The sequence below is a fragment of the Schistosoma mansoni genome, chromosome 1, assembly GCF_000237925.1.
Source record: "Schistosoma mansoni strain Puerto Rico chromosome 1, complete genome".
NCBI lineage: Eukaryota > Metazoa > Platyhelminthes > Trematoda > Strigeidida > Schistosomatidae > Schistosoma > Schistosoma mansoni.
The window spans coordinates 61,747,551-61,770,946 of record NC_031495.1 but is presented as its reverse complement, the minus strand read 5'-3'; the positions used below and the strand labels follow the sequence as shown (position 1 = coordinate 61,770,946).

At 32.2% G+C, this 23,396-nt stretch overlaps 1 protein-coding gene across 1 annotated transcript in view; it reads right to left on the bottom strand.

Annotated features, from left to right (window-relative positions):
- Positions 1-3,328: 3,328 nt before the first annotated feature.
- Positions 3,329-23,396, bottom strand: part of Smp_196920 (hypothetical protein) — a gene marked incomplete at both ends in the record, with an annotated part of 53,438 nt that continues 33,370 nt past the window's right edge. The window contains 10 exons of the mRNA XM_018795114.1: positions 3,329-3,458; positions 4,653-5,340; positions 11,298-11,975; positions 14,358-14,646; positions 16,632-16,796; positions 17,459-17,620; positions 18,494-18,727; positions 19,963-20,120; positions 21,289-21,507; positions 22,004-22,489. Of these exons, the coding sequence (XP_018649459.1) occupies positions 3,329-3,458; positions 4,653-5,340; positions 11,298-11,975; positions 14,358-14,646; positions 16,632-16,796; positions 17,459-17,620; positions 18,494-18,727; positions 19,963-20,120; positions 21,289-21,507; positions 22,004-22,489 (3,209 nt within the window). The remainder of the gene's footprint in view (positions 3,459-4,652; positions 5,341-11,297; positions 11,976-14,357; positions 14,647-16,631; positions 16,797-17,458; positions 17,621-18,493; positions 18,728-19,962; positions 20,121-21,288; positions 21,508-22,003; positions 22,490-23,396) is intronic.

The window sequence follows — 23,396 nt, the reverse complement described above, 5'->3', positions numbered from 1 at the left end:
AGTAGTTGTATGTTCTAATGTACACAATGAAATATATGCATTTTTGTTCCAATAAAAAAACTAGTTAAATATGTGAAAGACTTCTCGCAGGTTTCTTTTTTAATCAAAATTAGAAGCCGTAAAGCAGAAAAAAGATATTTGAATACAGTGCAGTTGCGAACTCGAGAATTATTCAAAGAACATAGAGCATACATTATTAACAACACAATCAATCTGACACAGGTAGTTAAGCATAGTTTCGATAATGATAACAGTAACTAGGGTACTTGGACATCCAGAACAAAGAACCAACTTACTCTTTTCAAATTTATTTCACTAGATTATACTCCTTCAATAACATCTTCAAACCCTAATCTTTCACATAATGCTTATACTCTTACTACTTTCACCACTATGGGATTAGAATCAACAACTGCATCTCTGTGCTAATGTGGTATGGCAACTCGAACTGATGTACGTATGTACGAAGTTCTATGTTGTAACTGACTGACTACATACTATAATCTAAATGAGATTGTGAAAACAGAACGATTGACTTAAAAAACAACTTGAGTTATTTATTCATTATTATACAAGTACACAGTTGATGCGTAGTACTGAAAGAACATTTCAACGAATCCCGATTATTTACGCTTTTCTGTTAATTTTCCAAGACGCGATGACATGTAACATATTTACTATCTATTTACAACAAAGTTGAAAAGACGCGATCAATAAAATATAATATATATATAAACTGAACAATTATACAAAGGACCGGCAGAGAGGACATCGAGTGATGAAAGAGAAGTCCAAGTGAATATACTCATTTTACAAATAAGTATATAGAAATAGATCGAACTAAACATAACGAAAGAGAAAACAATCGAGCAACAACAACAAAAAAGAAAAGAGACAATAGTAAAGAAAATTTTATTTACACAGAAATTACACACAAATTAGTAATTAAAAAAAGACACTTGAAATTAATTAGATTATTATTATTTTTTTCTTTGGGAAAGAAAAAAAAAGAAGAACGAAACGAGAGAAAAAAAACTATGTAACCATAATTGAACAAGAAATGCACTTAGAAAATATAAACAATCCATATGTATATGTATATATATATATGTACTAATTGCAATAAAATAAATAAATAAATATACACTGTACACTTAGATTTGCCAAGTTTTTTTTAAAAAAAAAGAAAATTAAAGAAGCATAAATGACTTTTTTTTGTAAAAGGAAAATTATAAAACATTGTTGTGTTCCCCTATGTTACCATGGTTACATATATATGGATATACGTTGTTCATATTTATGATAAGTGGATAAAAAAAAAAGAAGCAGAGAAATATAATTTAAAATGAAGTAAACAAATGAAAACAAGTGATTAGAAAAAAAAGAGGTTGCAGAATCTAGTTAATATTATGATAAACAAATTGAAAGAGAATGTATATACAAGGTATATTCCTTCTTGATCATTTCAACAGACTTCGATCAACCCTTTGAACAAAAATGATGATAATTTTAAAAGATGGAAGAAGTTTAAAAGTAAGCAGAAAAGATATGGACTATAAATTTCCTGAGTACGTTGACTTTTTGTTTTTAAGGAATATTAGTTGAATACCTGACAAATGTATATTAAAAAAAGGAAAAACGATCAACTATGCCAAAACGAATTTGATATATATATATATATATAACAAGTTTAGGAAATCAGTTGTCGATCATTTAGAAGTAGAAAGTTTTGAACACATGGACTTATTTAGTTTGGAAAATTTTTTCAAAAGTAAGTATCAACGACTTCATATCAGATTTAACTCTCAGTCAGTCAGCTACAACGTAGGACCAGGCACATTTATGCATCGGTCCAAGTTGTCATACCTCGTTAACACAACAAGATGAACACCGGATTCATAGAAGTAGTTAATTTAGTGGTGGTAATATATAAAAGAAAGGCTGTATATAAGGACATAGTATAGGAAGGATTTAACTTTAAATTTCAGTTATCACACATAGGCGACATTAGGACAGTTTTAGCGATAGTATGATAGCAATTAATTCACATTCATCAGTCTATGCTAACGGTATATAACAAAATCACGTTTCAATTTATTGATTATATGAGTTATAATTTCGCAATGAAAAGTAGAAAACACTGTACCATCTGCAAATGTGTATGTATACACTGTAGAAAAGTTTTAAACTAAAATCTTTATAAAGAGATCTTCATTTGCTGCTGATTTTTAAACAGTTTTCTAATTGACATCAATCCATGATGGACCATGAGCTCAACAGTTGAGTTGTTCAACATTCACTCACTAAATGGAAGGTTCGAAATTCCGTTTCAACTTCTTCGGTATAAACTATCAATTTGCATCATCAACTCTGACATTTGGAGAGCAGCTCGAAGTCAAATACACGAATATGTACCCGGTAAATGAGTTAACAAAAATAATAATCCACAATGGAACTAACTGACTAGTTTTGAAAGTTATATTTTATCCAGTCCATTAGAAACGTACAGAAATATCAGAAGTAAAACGCAGTTCTTTTTAAAATTAAAATGTTTTCAAACTTTCATAATGAACAACACATTTGATCAGTAAATATTACCGATTTCAGGTGCTAACACAGAGTCAGCGATTTGTTATATTCTAATGGATCCATTCTAAGAACATGGAAACCTATCTCAACTTATAATTAACAATTGTGAGAAAAAACACTAACTTATTTCCAGCAACTATACAAAACTCCATTTATTCCAACTTTACAAAGTTTTGCTTCAGGTTAATTATTTAAATGAAACAGCTAAATTGAATATCATGGTATTACACGACGCATATTTCAGATTTCATATCTTTGTAAATAAAATTGTCTATGAAATCTATCTTGGGTGATTAACTAATTCACTAGAAACAGATTTATGTACTTTACTTTCAGCCACACTCTAAGTGTGAGAGCTAGCGATACTAATCGCTTGGGCAAACTGAAGTAGGAGAATAGTTCGAAGCTATGATTTAATGGCTGAGCCAACACTCTAAATATCCCTCGACACACAAACAACCTATATTTTCAAATTGTTCCAACAAACATTTCAAAAATTTGTGTGTATTGAATGACTAAAATTAATCATGAATAATCATATTCAGAGGTAAACGAACATTAAATTGGAAGGAGTAAAATAACCTGTACATCTACCTGATAATAATTGAATCAGAAGAAAAAAAACGTAAAAAGCATTTCTTTTCAATTCGAAACTTGATTGAAATTAGTAAACCTGAGGTGAATAGTAGAGAATAACGACACGACACTGTGATAATAACAATTATTGATATGATTTATATTACGATTTGGATAAATAAACATTGAAGTTCTGTTGTGAATTACTGGCACAAGGAATTGAACAATGATTATGATGACAATAATGATTGATTGGTTGACTCAAGCCAAAGTATTTTACGTTCTTTTCTGAACTGAAAATTTTTTTTAGAGAAAAAGAATTTGTGTCAGGATTCAAAAATAAACAGATGGTATATGAAAAGAAAAATGACAATCATGTAGTGCAATTGTATGATCGGATTAAAAATAATCACAATAACTATCAGTACATGGTTGTGGAGATTGTTGAGTTTTATAAGAAGCGTTCGCGCGCGAGACCGAAGGTTCTGAATGCGAGCCCTACATGTGGGGTCGTGGATGCGCACTCCTGAAGAGTGCCATACTAGGACAAAACGGTCGTCCAGTGCTTCCAGGTTTTTAATGGTGGCCCAACACTGATTGGTTCATGATCCCAACTAATGATTGCAATAGTTACATTTCAACAATTTCAGTTCATCTAAAAAGTTGGGTCAGTCAAGGCTATTTGATAACTTATATATATATATATATATATATATATATATATATATATATATATATATATATATATATATATAAGCAACGTTATTTGAAAAAGTGTTTCATAAATTATTTTGACTTAACATTTGTGATCGAATTGTTACCTAAATGAAGTATATAATGTATGGAAAGTGCATGATTGAAATAATACATTCTCTAGAAAACAAAAAGTGGTCCAAATTACTCCAATAAAATACTCAATTCAATAATGCTGTAATGTCAATGTTGAAGAAAAAAGCTACAAAGATAAAATCTCTATTATAAGAATCGACATTGTGATTCTTGTTGTGTTTCAAAGTCAGATTTCTTGTATTGTAAATAAGGCTGTTCTATCGTAGCTTTGATATCTTACATATCAAGCTTATCAATGAGTTACTGATTTCTTTGTCTTCAATCGCGAAGGAGATTATCATTGAAGTGTTGTGCATTAGCCAGTCAGTCGGTCTACCGAGTTCGCTTAAAACTCATCCTGTATTCTGAAAATCAAATTATCACAAGCTATCTCAAAACAGTATAACTATAAGCCAGAGAGCATTGAACAGCTACTTAATTTTACTTTGGGTATTCCTTAGTAGTGCATACCCACGACACATTTACAGATTGAACCAAGAATATTTAGGTACTTAAGTGGACATGATCTGCATTTCCAACTTTAATCAGCTGAGAGTGTACAGCGATTTTTTCTATCAAGTTTCTGCCGACCATAGAATAAAAGAAAACTAGAAAAAAACTAGAAATGAGAACTAACAAACTTAACATCGAATACTTACCTATTATTATAGCTAGTAATCATTGCAGGGTGAATAAATAATGGTGAAAGTGATTGTTGCGGCTGATTGAATTGGCATGAATTTGAACGAGGATGACGACGTCTTGTGTGAAGAACCACATTAGGACATGGGTGATTATCGTACAGGTTTGTTGCATAATTGTTACTATAATTATGATTATAATTAGTACTATTACTATTATTATCATTATGCACTTCATTCACATTGACAATATCTGAAGATGGTGGAGTGAGTAGACCAGGATCATAATTTGGTATAGTTGATGTAAACATAATATTTGATGGATATTGTTGAACTTGATAATTTTCACTCAACATATGGTCCACATTGACAAATATATTCGGTGAACAAGAACTATCACCTGGATGACAATGTTTCTGACAATGATAACAATGAGTTGGGTTAGAATGTGTATCAACTTGATGCATTGAATGGTATTTTTCATTATTATTTGGACATAAATTATATCCTCTATTAGGAACTACAATAATTGAATTTGTTTCGTCAGCACTACTATTTACATGAACATTATTATTAATTGCATCAATATGATGTGAAGAATGAGATACAGTGGGATTTTGATATGAATACGAACAGAATTCATTAGAATGAGGATATTCAGACAGATTGGTTTTCGGATTTTTGTCACAAGATAAAACAGATTCATCTGTAGTTAAATAAAAAAATAACTAAGTGAAAGTTCGAATTTTCCAGAAAATAATATCGGGAGACATAAGTGAATATTATATTAATCGACCTGGAGACTAGTTCTGTCATTCTTAATTAATTGGATTAAATAAGAAACTGACGATTAGAGACTTCAATTGATATGACTCAGAATCGATAACAATTGTGTATTTGAATTTATTCTTTGTCTTCTTTCAGAAACTGAATCCCGAAATCCCTTTATAACTCTTTTTTCTCTTTCTATACCTAACTCGTTGCTACTTCTATTACTTTGGGATTTGTTTTGGTAATTTTATCATGTTGTGCTTATGTGGTACGACAATTTAAATCGATGCAGATGTGTCACGTTCTGCGTTGTATGTGACTAACTTGATCGGATCAGAATGAAAGATTCTTTTTGTTATCTTACACATTGTACTTATTGATACTCATATATTATATTAATTTCTCATGTTAACCAATATTTGTAACGATCCACTGATAAAATTATGAAGAGATACAGTTTTGAACTTAACAGGTTTAAGAATAAGATAACAGGTATACAACGTGAGGTATTAGAAATCCTAATAAGTCATGTGTAATATTTAAAAAAATACTGTTGACAAGTACTTTGTGTAAGGTCAACCACTAATGGATGATTTTATTCGAAAACCAAACGACTAGACAGAAAAATCATTAGACCATTTTAATATGACCCTATTATTATGATATGAAGATATAAATTTAGTAGTTTCCAGTAGAAGGCTTCACGCGGCAAAAACACTCAAAACTTCAATAACTAAGTTGTTAAAGAGATTAAAAAAATATGACATCTGTTCTAGTTAAAGCAATTGGATAGTATTGTCATTATCAGTCTTCATTCAGTATGCGGTAACTTGTTCTATGCTTACGGACACTTATTCTCACAGGGACAAATGGTAATAATGAGACAGAATGTAACTAATGATTCATTTTCATTATACAACTTATTCACATTATTACTTGCCTTTTTTCCGTGTAGGATTGCATATGGGCACATCTGTTAAACTCCTACCTTATTCAGTTATTTATTCTAAACCATATTAACTCAAAGACTTGGAATGTATTTGGCACAGGTAAATATCAATATTGCTCACTTCTGGTTTTTCTGCTGATACATTTGAATTAAATACAAACAATCCAACACAATTTATTGTCAGACTTTTCGCTATCACATCTTCGAAGTAAATCTCACGATGTGATTCAAATACAAAACTATTCACTGGATATAATGAATTCCGTTAAACATGATGAGTCAAATGATTTGATTAATAAATGTTCAAGATTTACATAATCGAACTATCTATAACTAACAAAATACAATTAATGAGTGAGGAGAACCATGATCACTCACTCAAACAGTACCGGTTTTTATTCACAACCTTATACTTACATAAACCTACTTACTTACGCCTGTTACTCCCAATGGAGCATAGGCCGCCGACCAGCTTACATAAACCTAAGTGTTGACGAATATTAACAAACAGAACAGTTACAGGAAAATTTAAACAATTTGCAACATTGCACAGAATATAAGAAAAAATAAAACTACAAGGGAATATACTTTGACGTGAATGCGAGAAGAAGAAAAAGAGATAGAGAGTATTCACTTGAATAATTATAGCAAGTATCCATTCAATGTTACATTACATGAAAAATGTAGAGTAAGAAAAGAGAAGTACAAGACATGAAAATACAATTTAAAAACTTATGACAGGATTCACAATGACAATCGAAACAAAACGCACGCACACACACAGAAGTACATTTAATGAAATAAATTTACATAAGAGAGAAAACTAGGTACACAAGACAATCTCATATACTAAGTCAGGGTAGTCTATGAAGAATAAAACGAGGGAAAAGGTCAGTAATTCTTACGTAATCACAAACTACTATTAATTCTTATTAGTTCTAATATATATTATTGCATACTTAAAACACAATATGTATAAGGCCTAAGATGTTTGAAATTGTGAATATGAAATATTTCTCTATATAAAAGACAATTGATAGTGTATGTTGAAAAAAAGTACATACACAGCTTGGAATAATAAAGGCTTGTAAAACGAACATGAATTAAAAAATAATGATCAACTGTCACATTCTAGAGAAAATGCCGTCACATAAATGATGATGAATATGATGTAAAATTGAATGAAAACCGAGAGAACAATAAGCAAAGTACAAGAAGAACATACTAACAACCACGAAAAACCTATTCTAGTGTTATAAGAATTAATAGTAAAAAGTTGTTAGCGTCATATTCAATTAGTTGTAATTCAAGCTCAAATTTAAAAAAAAAAGGAAAATCAAATAACAAAATTCTACAGAGTTACAAGAAATTCTCCTTCTACAAATCAGTGAATATTTTCAACAATAATTGACAACCATTTAGTTTTGTGTACGATAAAGACAACTCCCACATGCCCTGGTACAACAAAAGGTGGGGAGAGTCCACCACCGCTCTCGAAATTTTCTCACACGACCATGAGTGTACAGCCACTGACAAGGAATTCCTACTTACTGCCATCTCGTGGCAGAGGTGTTGGTTACAAAATTGAGAGGACGAAAAGCGAGGGTCAACCTGTGAGAGTTAGAAAACCCTGATTCCAAACCAATGGTGCACGTGGACTCCAGTATCCTCAGAGAACAAATGGCGTATGAACCTATTGTTGGTCACCTGCTACCATGGGGTTGGATCTCTTGTGGACCAGACCTTTAGATCAAACGCTCCGGGTGTGGCCCCCTAAGAAAACTACCTGCTTCAGTTTCGGCACCCGGATAGTATCACATTCTACACACAAATCAAATGGAATGACAATTACTACTGGAAATACTATTCTTACCTCAATTAAAATTCAGACAATTCCAATTCATTTGACAACATTCATTTTCATTTCTAAATATACTACATCACTTATCTACTCTCTTTTATTCTCACTTGGAGTATTCTTAATTTTCAAATTATACAGCAGCTCGCCTATGGCGGAAACTCTGTCCTATCTAAACGATATCGAGTCACCGAATCGTTGAAAGTTGAATGCTACCACCGAATACAAATACACAAACAGTCTTTCTGAAATCAAGTATACCATTCAAACTGGCTTCCTTCAGCGTTCACACACTAATGCAGACCGGACAACAGACAGGGTTGGTTATGTCTTTAAAAAGTCTTAATTTCGACGTCTGCTGTCTATCCGGAACGTGTATTCAAGACTCTTGTGAAGTACTACAAATTCGCTCTCCATCTGTCGCCTCGAAAAGCTTGTTTAAAGTGAGTCTAACCGGGGACCCTGTGGCGTCTTCATCTGGTTTTGCTGGCGTTAATGTCGCACTAAGCTCCAGAGCTGAGGCAGCACTGATCAATTGGATCCCTATTACCAATTGGTTAAATGCTGTTGCACTAGAAAGTTCCATCAAACTGAGAAGTAGGCGTGAGAAACGATGTCTTTTCGTCATCTCCACCTACGTCAGTGTACTCTGCGTGACCGTGAGTTTGATCACAAACAACGACTGTTAAGTAATGAAATTGGGAAAAGCTCTTCCGACTCATCCGAGCCACTGGCAGTAAGAAGTCTGGTGTGAGCGAAACAATCTGTGAAGATGACGGGATGCCAATCACTGTATTGATCATATCTTCACCCTCCGCCAAATGTTAGAACACTGTCACGCTTATCACAGGCCAATAATCGTAATGTTTATTGACATTAGGGCCATCTTCGACTCATTAGAGAGGACTGTTATCCGGGAATCTCTATTGAAGGGTGTGCCTGGGAAGTTTATTAACATCTTAAAGGCCCTATATCCAAACACCTCAGGTAGAATGAGGGCATACAACCACTTCTCCCCATTGTTCAATTCAAGCAGTAAGGTTAGACAGGGTTGCCCGATCTCACCATTCCTCTTCAACTTTGCAATCAATGACATTCTGGAAACAGCTCTGATGGATGTAAGTAATGGCGGTGTGAATCTGTTGGCTGAAGAAAGACTTTTCAACCTTTAGTACGTGGATGATATTGTCTTACTATGCAATAATGCCCAAGCTACGCAATCCGCACTTAATCAGTGTCCGTAGATATGGTATATGCTTTGCACCTTCGAAGTGAAAAGTACTTCTACAAGACTGGCAGGACCCTGATCCTGCAATCACCCTGTGTAGTGAGCAGGTAGAAGTTCGTGTATCTAGGTAGCTACATAAGTGTTGGTGGTGAGTGATGAGATCAATTCATATATAGTGAAAGTCAAAGCGGCTTATGCCAATCTGGATCATCTTTGGCATCTTCGTGATGTTAGTCTGGCAGTAAACGAGAGCAGTTTCGCACCATTCTTGTAAAATCTTGCCTCTCCGAGTTGAGGATGTTAGACGACTCTCTGTGGTTGGTCGTCGTTGTCTCCGAAGAGTTGCTGACATGCAGTGGCAACACCATGTTAGCAATGCAGAGGTTCGACATCGTGTGTTCGGGCACCACGACAATAATTTAATTGGTTTCACTATCTTGAAACATCGACATCCGTGGCTCAAACATGTTCTACGAATGTCGTCCCGCAGAATTCCATGTCGTGCATTATTTACCATCGCTAGGACTGGTTGGAAAAAGCGGAGAGGTGATTAGTGTATGACATGGTGTCGTGGTATGAAAGCTGTATAGGACTAGCTTCTATTAGTCCTTCACGACTCCCTGGTTGGGGTCTTAGATATAGTACAACACAGTGGCTAGAGACATTATCAGATATAGTTCAGAATAGAAGCCAGTGGCGATCCTGCTGTAACTTTATTTTATTTTCTTCATAAAAAATGGACGTAACTTAATTAACTGGGAGGATTATTTCTGGTTGCACCTTTGCTAACTGAACTGCTTCTCCCATTATTATTATTATTTCACTATCATACACTAATTTCTGTTCGTTATTATTCCCCCTTTTCTTATACACACTTTACATTCTTTATCTCTACACATTCTCATTGTTATCGTGTGACGCATATGTATTTGGTACCCCTTTGTACCAAAATTTCTGTGTTCAGATAAATAAATAAAACGATACAGATGAAAAAATATGTGAGAACGTTTGACAGAATAACGGCAGTAAATTATTATACATTGGCAGTTTAGCAGAACAGGATAGCAAAAAAGTTTATTGATTATTTCGCTTGAGCGATGGAAACAACTGCAAAAGACTTTGATACTGGTTTAATAACTATGAATAAGAACCAGATTGTTTGTTTTTAATAATCTTAAAAATAATCAGATGATATGCAGATGAGAATCAGAAACAAATGTTGATGTCCCTTAATCATTTCGAACACAACAAGTAAACAAATAATGAGGAAATTATCTTTTCATTTAATTTTATAACACACCTGTAAGGTGATTAGATGGGTAAGGGTAAATCTCAGGTAATGAATAAAAATATTAATTATAAATTGTATGCTGGTTAAATCAACTAGACTACTATACAGCAAAGTTTAACAAATCCACTATTAGGCACGTACACCAGGATCTTAAATCAAGAAAATATACCCATGATTTTGTGTAGCAGAATGTAAAAGTAGAAAATGCTATCTAAGTTCCTAATGAAGATGCTATCCTATTGACTCAAATAAATAAACAAGAATTGTACAAAAGTATGACTTAAAGTGATATTCTAGAACCCTATGAACTTACTGTACCTCTGTGAACTAAAAATAGCATTTAACACAAACAACCTCAAATAATATACTTGAAATTTAATTAGTAAATGATTTGTCCTTCCACCTTCAAGTATGTCGCATACTATTTTCTGTCCAGGAAAAAAGATTAAGATTTGAGAAAACAGAAATATTCAACTGGGACCTTATTTAAGAATAGACATACAAACAGATATATGAATAATGAATGATTAAACGACGAAAAAATATCGATAAACATTAATTCTTACCATCAGTACCATCGTGCACTGAACCACCGCTTGGTGGTTCACGTTTTAAACCATTTAATATTGAAGATTGTAGTAAATAATTTGACATTTCATGATTAGTTAAATTATCCATACGATTTACTGTACCGATAGACTTATTTGAAGATACTCCAACAGTAACAGTTCCTGTTGACGACGGTGTTGCTAATAACAAATGAGACTTTGGAAGTGAATTATTAACAACAACATCATGACCTTTACAATTTATCATTGTACAAAACACAGGAGAAGATGAAAGAGATGTTACTACCGAAGGTAGGTTATTCGGATAGAAATTAGATGAAGTTACGAAAACAGATTTAGACATATTATCTATAAATTGTCGATGATTATAACTATTATCACTGTCTAACATTAAACTTTTTAACTCAAAATTTTCATTTCTAGTGAAATATTGAAATGATGATATTGGTATATTTGACGGTGGCGGAGGTGCAGGACTCATAGGTGGTGGTCGAGAACGTTGATGTGGTAAAGTTGTCCTGTCACTATACTGTAGTTGTTCCACATTTACATCAATCACTTGATTTCCACAAGAGGTAATAGATGAAGTCATCAAGCTGGCAGTATTCAAATTATCTAGTAAAAATCCACCAGTTCCACTGAAACCTGTCTTCTTTAAACTTTTATCAACTGTATCTATGGAGAAGTAAAACAAGATACAAGTGTACAACAATGAAAAAGAAGGTTTTAAGTGATTTGTTTTTATTTTTAAAGAAAACCAACACACACACCAACTTATCGACAATATTGTATGAAAGTTAACATAAAACAATATGATCCAGATTTTAAAAAAAATTGTTGAATGTTTTATACACACACAGCGGTCCCAGTTGTAAGACTATAGAAATATGATACTTAAATAAATATTATATATCTGGTATGAATGTTACGCAATGATAAATATGACAAAATTAACAACATATATTATTTGCATGTTTAATTAAACAGTATCGGGAACCGGTGAACGGAATGAGATGAAAAGAAAGAAAGAATGTATACTCGTAAAGAATTTATTCTTGTTATTATTTAGTCAATGTTTCATTTAGAAATACTAAAACACTTTAACATATAAACAAAATGAAGCGGAATAATTGCAGTTTAGTTTAAACAATCAACTATCATTTGTGTTGACAGTAAAAAGTATGAGCATTATTTCATTAGAATCTAAGTAGCTACAATTACTTTTACTAATCGCCAAGGAAAATGAATTAACCCTTTACTGTAATGATGAATTTTTGATTTTTAACATTATACCCATTTCTGCTATTCTTGATTCATATATTAGTTTTGTTGCATTCATCTCCATAAACTCAATCAAATAATTGAATTCACGAATAAGCTATTCACTCTCGAGCAGTACCTTTTGATAATGATTAGAATTTATTTTCGACTACAGGGTTAGAAACCTCGAGATTGGGTAACTAATCTATGCTTTGGATAGTTGATTAATGTTCATACCCTCAACATTGAAACTCAAAGTTGAGTAGATGAACCAGTAACTAGTCCATAAGTAAGCTACATTGACACTAATAAAATATATTCAGTTTATTACATGAAGTCGTTATCAAATTATATGTATCGTCAATATTCAACAGACTAAAATAATAAAAATCGTTTAAATGTTCACTTCAATTTTTTAAGTTGATGTAGCTATTCCATTCATTTTCTGATATTTAACGTATAATAGCTATTTCATTGAACAATAGTTTAAATTGAGTTAAACTTTCATAGCAAATTAGGGTAATTGAATAAGACTAAAGACAATTCAACGAATAAAATTTTCTCTTCGACGATTTCATTCACTTAAGCTGTACTTTATTTCATTTGCTAAAATAGTAGTCTATAGTGAAATGGAATGTTGAATAGTTAAAAAGGAAACCTGAAGTGGTATCTTGTCATGAATTGTTTTCGAAATTCAGATATTTGAAGTTACGTAATAGTCGGCTAGTAAAAAGTTATAAGATAAAGATAATTTTCCACTTGATAGCTATTAAGAATAAAATAAATAACACTGTTGGATGCCGGCTTAGTGGTCTAGAGGTTAAGCGTTCGCGCGCATAATCAAAGGTCCTAGGTTCGATCCTCGGGTGCAGGGTCATGGGCGAGCACTGCTGAGGAGTCCCATACCAGGACAAAACGGTCTTCCAGTGATTCCAGATTTCCAATGGCGGTCTAACATTAATCAGTTCATGGTGCTAATTAAAATTTGTAATTACGGCTAATTAACAGTAATCGAAATAATTATTCAACACTATTCTATTCTACTACAGACTACTATTTTAGTAAATATAATTAACTATAAATACTATTGTAAAACTTAAGTAAATGAAATTTTCAAAAACGAAATATTCTTCGCTGAATGACTTCCATTATTCTTCAATGATACAGTTGATCTTTTAAACTAGGATCAGTAGACATTCTACCGACTACCAACGTCATAAATATAACAAACTATTCGATTAAATCTGTCCAATCCTATTTGTGATAAGATTGTATAGATTTAATAGATACCAATATGTAGATGTACTGTGGTGTGGTCTACTTATATCCATATAAGTAGCATATAGTGATAGTTGGACATAGAATGTATTTTGGCAGAAGACCGATGAGGAAAGAACTGAAATGAAGCTCAATCGCTAGGAAAATGCATGAACAATGGAATTAGAGAAGAAACAGTGAAGATTGAGACAATTGGTTGTTAATTTGCAAATTAAATGTTCATTGTATGGTTATCAGAATTTAGTGAGATAGTCTGTAATTTTTGTTTAAATACATTCGATTGTCCCCAACCAGTGTTCTGTTCACTACAGTACAACTGATAATTACCATCATACATAACTTAAAACAGTATTTAACAGTATAAAAGTGATGAGAAATAATTAAACAGCTGTTGAAATAACCCATAAAACAAGTGATCAAGTTTCACAACCTATACATACACATGTTCCCAATCAACACATAATGTATAAGGAAATAATAAATAAAATACAGGACCAAAACAAAATTGTTTACACTTACTCATTGAAGAATTACAAGAAATAACATTACATCCATTTGTAGAATTATTCATTATTAAACAATGTTTATCACGTTGTCTTTGACGCCATATACATAATACAACTAAACAAATCATAATTAAAAGCATTGCACCGGTTAAAGCACCAAATATTAAAAACATTAATCGATTTGATTCATTGGAATTAAATGCAATCACATTTTTAGAATTATATAATTCACGAGATTTTGATATTGAGCGTAGAGTTGATGAATCGTGTTTATTTAAATTTTCATTTGTAGATAATGAAATCTAAACAGAATGAAAAAAAAGGAAAAGAGAATAAATTTTCTCATTGAAAAGTTTCCCATATAGAACATGGGCAGAATGAAAGTTGCATTAAAAAGTGGGAATACTGTTGTCAAGCGGTTGAATTAATCTTATCGAACAATATATTCAGCTATCTATCAATTAATTAACATAAATCACCTGAAAATTATTTTCTTTTCTGTATGATTTTAGGTCAGTTAAAACGATTTGCACTATTGTTACTATTTAAGCACATAAATATTGATACAATGAGGCACAAAATATATATGCGCCACACTTCGTCATTCGATTTGTGTGTGAGCTGGAATACTGTCCGGGTGCCCAAACCGAAGTAGGTGACTTTCTTAGGGGGTCACTTTCCGAGCCTTTGACCTCAAGGTCTAATCCCACGAGGCAGCGGAGCAACGTAACGGAATGCAGTCTCATGGTATCCGATGACCAACGATAGGTTCAAACGCCATTTGTTACCTCAGGACCTTGGAGCCCATGTGCACCATTGGTTTGGAATCAAGGTTTTTAAACTCCCACAATTACTAAATATCATTTTCTAATAGTTACGAACTGAGTATTATCGTTCAAAAATCCTATAAATCAGTGAGATATGAGATATCGCTAGAAAATATTTATAGTTGTTTTATGTTTCTGAACCGTAATTGTCATTAATATTCTTATGATCATATTTATTGATGATGTGACCATATCATGTTATGTTTACTAGGTCATTCAGAAACCAATCAAATATGATTGATGTAATTGACAGATACACTATGGATAAGATAAAAATTACTGATGACGATGAAAAACTTAAAGATTAATTACCGCGTTAAAATAGTTTTAAAATGAAAAACTCATTAAAAATTCGTTTAGGTTATAATTAGTCACGATTCACACGTTGTCTTGTGCAATTTCAGTAAAAAAATCATTTGAAATGGCCTTGGGTTTCTGGACAGTTCCAGAACTCTATTACACAAAGAAGCAGGATAATTAATCACCCAATCAAAAATGTATCGCGTGACTATTCACTTTCTAGACATTTCTGAGAAGCTTCTCTTCGATACTGATTGCATAAGATGTTTCCCAGTATTTTCAGGGCCCCTTAGGGCTTTTTTCGAGAACTTTTACGGGTCTCCCCCACACACTAGTAAGATTTTGAGATGGTGGACATTTGTAGCTCAGGTAGATAATTTAGGTGGAATTTTGTTCTCTGAGCTGGATGGCTTGATCAACAACAACTAATCAAGATCGAGGTTGACAGGACAATCTATGAGTCATATGTGGAGAAATTCGAATACTTCACTTCTACCTGAAGTTTGTGCTGATGATGTTGCTCAGCAAAAACAATGAAAGCTCCACGACTAAACCATCCTTCTCAGAGAACAAAACTCCACCTAAATATTATAACATCACTTATTTCACGTAGATAACACAATATTGTTTATTAAAAATGTATGACCAATTGACAATCTTAAAAAGCAAAACAAATAATCTAGGAAAATAAACAAAGTAAACAAAGATACATTAATTGATGGAGGATAAAAATATAATTATAAATGGTATGATAGGACGTCAAAGCGATTCGGAAATGAATCAGTTAAAATAAAGTGAGTTTGATCAATAGTCAATCAAGTTCAGTAAATGTTGCAGAAATTAAAGTTACAAAAATAGGTATCAAGTAGATAAATAATGTCTAATGGTGGAATCTAAGAAGCGTGTTTCGTCCTATTTGAGACTTGCCAACTAGATCCACCTCCATTTCGGTGTTGTTTTTCGCACTAAGACTTAAACCCAACACATGATATGTAGTACACTTTCCAAATAACTTGACATAGACTAAAGTGCTTCGATCATATCATATCTATTATGAACGTTTATGCAAAATTAATTTCTGTTTAAATACTATATATGTAATCACAACATAGATATTGAGAAAAAAAGCAAGAACAAAGAAACAACACTAGAAAACATACTGAACGTGGCTTTACAAACACTTCATGGCTGAATTGAGTGATTTTCCGTCCATTCAATCCACCTGTGAAAATTGTCGATTGTGGGTCGAATCCAGGAGGTGTATGTACGCCGTAAACCACAATTTGATACCCTTTACCTGATTCTAAAGCTTGTAGCTTGTGCTCCTAAAAACATGTGAATGAAGAAAATGGAGGAATAACAACAATTAATATTGTTTACACTTGAGACTAAATGGTTTTAATTCTGTCTGTAATAAAGACAAACCTATTGTGTGTTAATATTGATGACAAAAGAATCTGTTTTCATCTGAACATCTCAATATATTTCAATTCGCGAGCAAGTGAGATAGAAAAAGGTGAAGGTAGTTTACTCCCACTTTCGAGCTGTTTCTACTCAGCTGAGCGTTTAAAGCCTCTTTAAAAGCAAATTGTCAGCCTTTTCAAGAGGAATCTCTTTCAGAAGACAAAAACTGTGCTTCAAAAGGTCAGAAATTTTAATTTCAAACCAGAAGGGTTTAAATTAAGTCGATGATCCGTTCGTCGACATTGAGGTAGTGCGCCTATGAATAATGGTTTAAGTGAAACACTCAGGAGCTCAAAAACAAACAGCCTACGGTATGACAAACCAATTAGGACTTATTTTTCTTACAGAACCAATGAAATGTATTTCAGTTATAAATAAAGAAAGTAAGAATCTATGAAAACATCACGAACATTAATCATTTGAGCAGAACTATAAACAATAACACGAACATCGCTTATTTAACAATAAATATTTCCCACGAAATTCAAAAACAAAAAAAAACCCAAAGAACATTTCCATTTACTGTAGCATTAGATCCATCAACAAAAACTGCTTTAAATCCATTATAAGTGATTCTTCCATTGGCTGAACGTTCTTCTGGACGATAGAGTAGAAGGAAATGATCAATAGGGAAGCCAACAGCAGATGTAGCTAATGTCCAACGAGTTAATATTCCACCGTCCGACTAGTAAATAAAAAATAATGTATTTATTCAATAAGAACTATGAATCATAAGTGAACAGAAACGACAAGAATCATGATGTTGGAAATTATCGCTCTAATAGAGATTATTTATAATTTTAAAAGAAAATGATAGTATTCTGTCATTTGGGGAGGTGTGGACATCAAACACAACTATTAAGTTCAACATAATGGTTGTTAGTTTTACGAATTTATTATTTATCAACAACTACCAGACCGACTGATATGGTAAGAACATATAAAACACATGTCGAAACTGCACCTATCTTGATGGACAGTGTCTGGTATAGAAGTAGTTTGAAAGAAAGCTATGAATGGTTAGATCAAAATATTGTGTATATTCATGAAATCACTGGTTCTTTGTCTGATCCACGTTGGTAGACACAAACTACCTAGTTGAGGTCCGCATGGTTATCGTGACGAGTAACTGGAGACGTTCGATGACATGGTTCGAAATCGGTCACAGTGGTGCAAATTCACTCAGTCTTTGTTTTCCATAATATTCCTGGCTTCAAATTCATGTAACACATTTTATTTGGCGAATTCATTCCTTTTCAATGAATATACTTCATCCCTGATCTTTCTGTAACATCACTAATACTACTACTTCTATTCAGATATTCAAAGAGATCATCTCACTTTTTTGATATGGTTCAGTAGTTTGGACTGAAGCACATTTATGTCATGTTCTATTTTTATGACTGACTGGTTGATTGATGAGAAAAAACTCATCCAATAACGAGTAGTTTTTTTCCAACAGAAAGGATATCTTTTTAATCAAATAGAAAATTAGTACCTGAATAAAGAAATGTAACTTAACAAAGTAAAAGATTAAATATACAAATATAAAACTTACTAATCGTTCAGTTTCTGTAATGACTGGAGCAACTTTAGAAATATGCTGAAAACTAACAGTTTCAGACCATGGACTCTTATCAACTAACCGATCATCATTATTTATTTGTTTAATAGCATTTATACGAAATTGATAACTTTTTCCTGGTATTAATTCACCAGGATGACGATTAGTTAAGTAGAAATGTTTGTTTTTCAAACAACATGTTGTGTCAAGACTACAACATTCTTCTACCTAGAAAGTAAACGAAGTATAAGGATATAACACTGTGTAAACTGGAAGTACACTTAAGATGTGGTTAATTATACAACACAAATAAAAAGAAAACAAGATCCCTAAAAATATCAATATTTTATATTAATCAAAATACATAAAAAACAGACTTGATGTATACGATTTGTGAAGTGCTCTGTAGAGTTAGCAAGAACATAGATAAATAAAGTTCCTAAATACATTTTCAATGAGTGAACTTTTTGAAGGTATCCTGTATCATGAACTGATATTGGTTAGAAAACCTTTAAAACTCAGAGACGACTAGATAGTTGTTTCTTCCTGTTGTATGGGATACACCACATACAAAAGCACATTCATCATCTTAGATGAGATTATGGTGACGATATAGATATTTCGTGATGAATAATACATCCTTAGATCACAGAGACAACAATTCTTGCCGAGACATTAGGTCATAATGTAATAGACCATGGGAATTTGCATCTTTGTATGATTCTGATATTGTAGTTATCCTAAACTTACTTCGATAATAACGGTAAACAGAGAAGTGGTACACATATTGTAAACAAATACTAATTCAACCGTTACTAGGAAAAAATTGATACTATTTTTGAGAGAGAGAGAGAGAGAGGGAGAATTGTGTGAAATAAATACTCTCGGAAGAGGTAGAAAATTCCCAATCAACAGTAACATGATTACCACATTTGTCAGGTACAGATTAGTGTACTTAATGTGGAGTCGCATTCTGAGTGTGAGTGCTAGTGACAGAATCCAGTTGCTTAAACTGAAATAGGTAGAGCAAGGGTTTGAACCTGCACATTAAAGGGCCGAAATCGAAAGTATTGACCATATATCCATCGCTTCGTAACACCACAGACATTCCTTGTTCAGATAATAAACTATTCACAAACCAACATTTGAAACACTTGGAAATTACATATTGATGAGCATATTATATGATACGGTACACAAAACTATTTCGGTTAATTGAAGAAGAATAATTTAAGCAAATAAGGTAAAGGGGGGGGAGAAACTAAGGCAACCCAATAACTTTTTTCTATTGATAAGAAAATTAGGAAAAAAATTAATCCGATTGAAAATTAGTTGATACATAAAAAGTATTCAGTAGTCATATATTTTCATGACACTAATCCCCTACTATCCACAGAATCATAACCACAATGGATAAAAACATATGTATATAAATAAAAAAATACAGATTGACTAGTACTAACCGTTTCACCAATTGTCGACCGATCAAATAGGCCATCCGACTCTGGAATGTGTGATCTGAGAACAATACGATAAAAATCACAATTTATTGAATTCCAACTAATTAGTACAGCTAAATTGTCACCAACAGTTGTCGCATTCGGTTTATATAAATGTTCATCTAAGAAAATGAACAGGATAGAGAGAGGGGGAAAGTAATACAAAACACAATCAACAGAAATAAAGAATGAAAGTAAAAAGGTGATACGCAAATGGACGCTTAACACTGACTCCTAACTATCTAGTTACCAATGAATCTTCTAGATAACAATCTTGAACAAGAGATAAAAAGTCAAAAGTATAAAAAGGAATATCAGTTTACACTTATAAAACAAGGACATATATAGGTCAATGTATGACTTTGATATTCTGGACGTTTAGGAAACAAACTAAATCTAATCACAAAAAATTGTTAATTATCTAATCACGATATGATACATAAACCATAGTTTATCTAAAACTGTATGAGGAGTTTTTGATGAACGCTGATTGGACAAAATGTTTTCAGCCTACTCTAAGTTTCTGATAATTTTTTCAATCAATTTTCAAGGGCTCCCAACAAAAAGATAAAATTCAAATAACAATGGGTTGAAGTGAATACACACCGGTCGATATATATATATATATATATATATATATATATATATATATATATATATATAATCTACGATCACTTATTTGTTAACCGACAAGAATTGTGTTTTATTTTTTGAAACTATTCAGATGAGATTGCAAAACAGAAAGGTCCAATTATATAGAGACGAACGATTTGCTCGCCAACTTCTTTTTCCATTCCAGTAGGTGCATCGAATAAACTAACCCGTCTAAACATTTCCAAATAAGTCAAACAAAATTTCAACTGTGAACCAAATTCAATATGTTACCATCAACAATATACTACTGATAAATTAATCGTAAGCAGACAAAGAAAAAGGCTGAGCCAATGATCAATAATTCAGTTCTTGAATCTACCAGTTGTACATCAGATACTTATGCTAGAAGTGTGCCGAGAATTATTTATATTATTTAGTGATAAATAAACCGAATTTTTATTAAGCTATAATCACTTTCAACAACACAATTCAAAAGAGATGAACTAAATGCTTATCGACTCCATATAATATTATTTCATGCATGAATAGAAATCTAAACTATAATTCCGCTTATCAGCTCGTTTATGGCTGGGATAGCTGATTGTTCTATAAATATGTAGAAAATATAAACCATTGCTCAGCTAAAATATAACCACGTGAATTAATCACAATACAGATGAAAATGAACCCACTCACATGAACTTCTTGGGAATGATAAATTTAACAAAGGCAGTGTACCGATATGTTCAGAAGATGAAGACCATTTATTAACTCTGTGTTCTTGACTACGACGCGTACGATATAAAGGATAAGTCACTTGACCATTATGCGACAAACTATCCATCATTTTAAAGCTTCTGTGATGAAGATCCGTGAATTTATTGGTGGAATGGTTAAATTCTATATCGCTATTCACTAAAAGATTGAAAATATAGGAGAATAAATATTAGAACTAATTAAAAAGATTATTGCATGAGCATACCATTCACTTGTATAGAAGTTACAATAGTTCTCACCATATACAATTACAAACAAAAAGATATAAACGGTAAATAAATGAAACGAAAATAAGAATCATCATTTAGTTATAGGTGTCTTTTCATCTCATCGGACTTTCCCGGTAAAATCGTGATGTATGGGAAGCACAACAAAGAATCATAAAAAAAATCCTTCCATAAGCTATCACTTCATGGTTTATTTAAACAGAAAATGAGGTTCAACGATGTCCTAACCAGTAAAAACAGACATGTATAAATAGATTCAATTTAGAATCATAACAAAATTGAAGTGTAATAGTGAACCAATACCCTGGTTCTTGTATGTACAAATGGAATGATTGAAACTATCTCACAGATATGTAAATTATTCAAAATACAATAGTAAATAAAAAAAAAAGTGAGAAATAACTTACATGAATGCGATAAAATAACAGATTCCATAAGTCTGAAATAACGTTCATATACTAACTGTTCACCGAAATATATATTACAACTATATAGACCAAAATCAGTTGATCTAGTGACATTGATATCTATTACATACAGTGTAGAACATTGTAATTTATGACTTGAAGCATTATTATTATTGTTATTAATATCATTAATATTACTATTTATTAATAATAATGAATTTGGTCCGTCAACTTTCAACCATTTTACATGAATCAAATTTAAAAGACATGATATATTTAAACGTTCCAATAGACTATTACTATTTCCAATAGGTAATAAATTGTGCAGAGTTTTTGCAATATCATCAACAATTTGGTGATATGGACCTAAATTATACTGTGATAAACATGTCAATTGTTTTTTAATACCAATTTCCACCTCCAATAATTCAATCTTATCATGACTTAAAGGAAATGTAACTTTAGATAAAGCAGAGTTGAATTCATCTAAAAGGAATGAAAACAAAGAATATAATATTTGGATAAGTATCAAACTATAGAAGTGTATGTATTGACTACAAGAGAAATCTGATTACATATCTAGCAAGCAGAGCAAAAATATCTACTTAGATGATATCATAAAGTTGATGTTTTTTAATAACATACTGAGGGAGAACGACTATCCGAGATTTTTTAAAGTATATATATGCAGAAAAAAATAATTTGCAGATATTGACCACTCGAAAGAAATCTTTATTCCTAAAACTGCAATTTAACGGATATGTGGCTAGCGATGTCTTTTATGATACAATAGCGAAGGTAGTTAATAGGACACTATACGCAGCTAATCTTGGGTTGATTTTTTTAAAAAGTAGACCAGTGATATCGACTCAAACAAAGAATAGGTTACTTGAGTTGACGTCTTTCATGTCCATCTACAAAATCAGATGCTCCTGCTGAGACAGTCATATTGGCCGTACTATCAGGTAACTCAATTGACAAATGAGTAAACATCTCCAGACAGGAACAATACACAACATTAATTTGTCACACTTGGTTGACAATGGTCATGTGGTAGATAATACTGAATTATTTTGAGTGATCTATTGTATACCTTCGTCATTTTTCCATGAGGTTCGATTACGTGTTCGCTTATACACGTTATTCTAATTCTTACAGTGGGAATCTTTAGTAGTTTAAAATCAATAATTTACGGTTTGCCCGATTCATAGTCATTCTTGTCCTGTTATGTGTAACTATTAGTTGCTCAGAGATAACAGTGACCGACAAAACAACTACAAAATTAGCCTTATAGCAATTCTATTGCACTAAATTTCTGATCCTTACAAAGAAACATCAAAGTGAGAAAAGGAAAACATCAGGTAACAGATAACGTAACCTAAGTAATGTATTT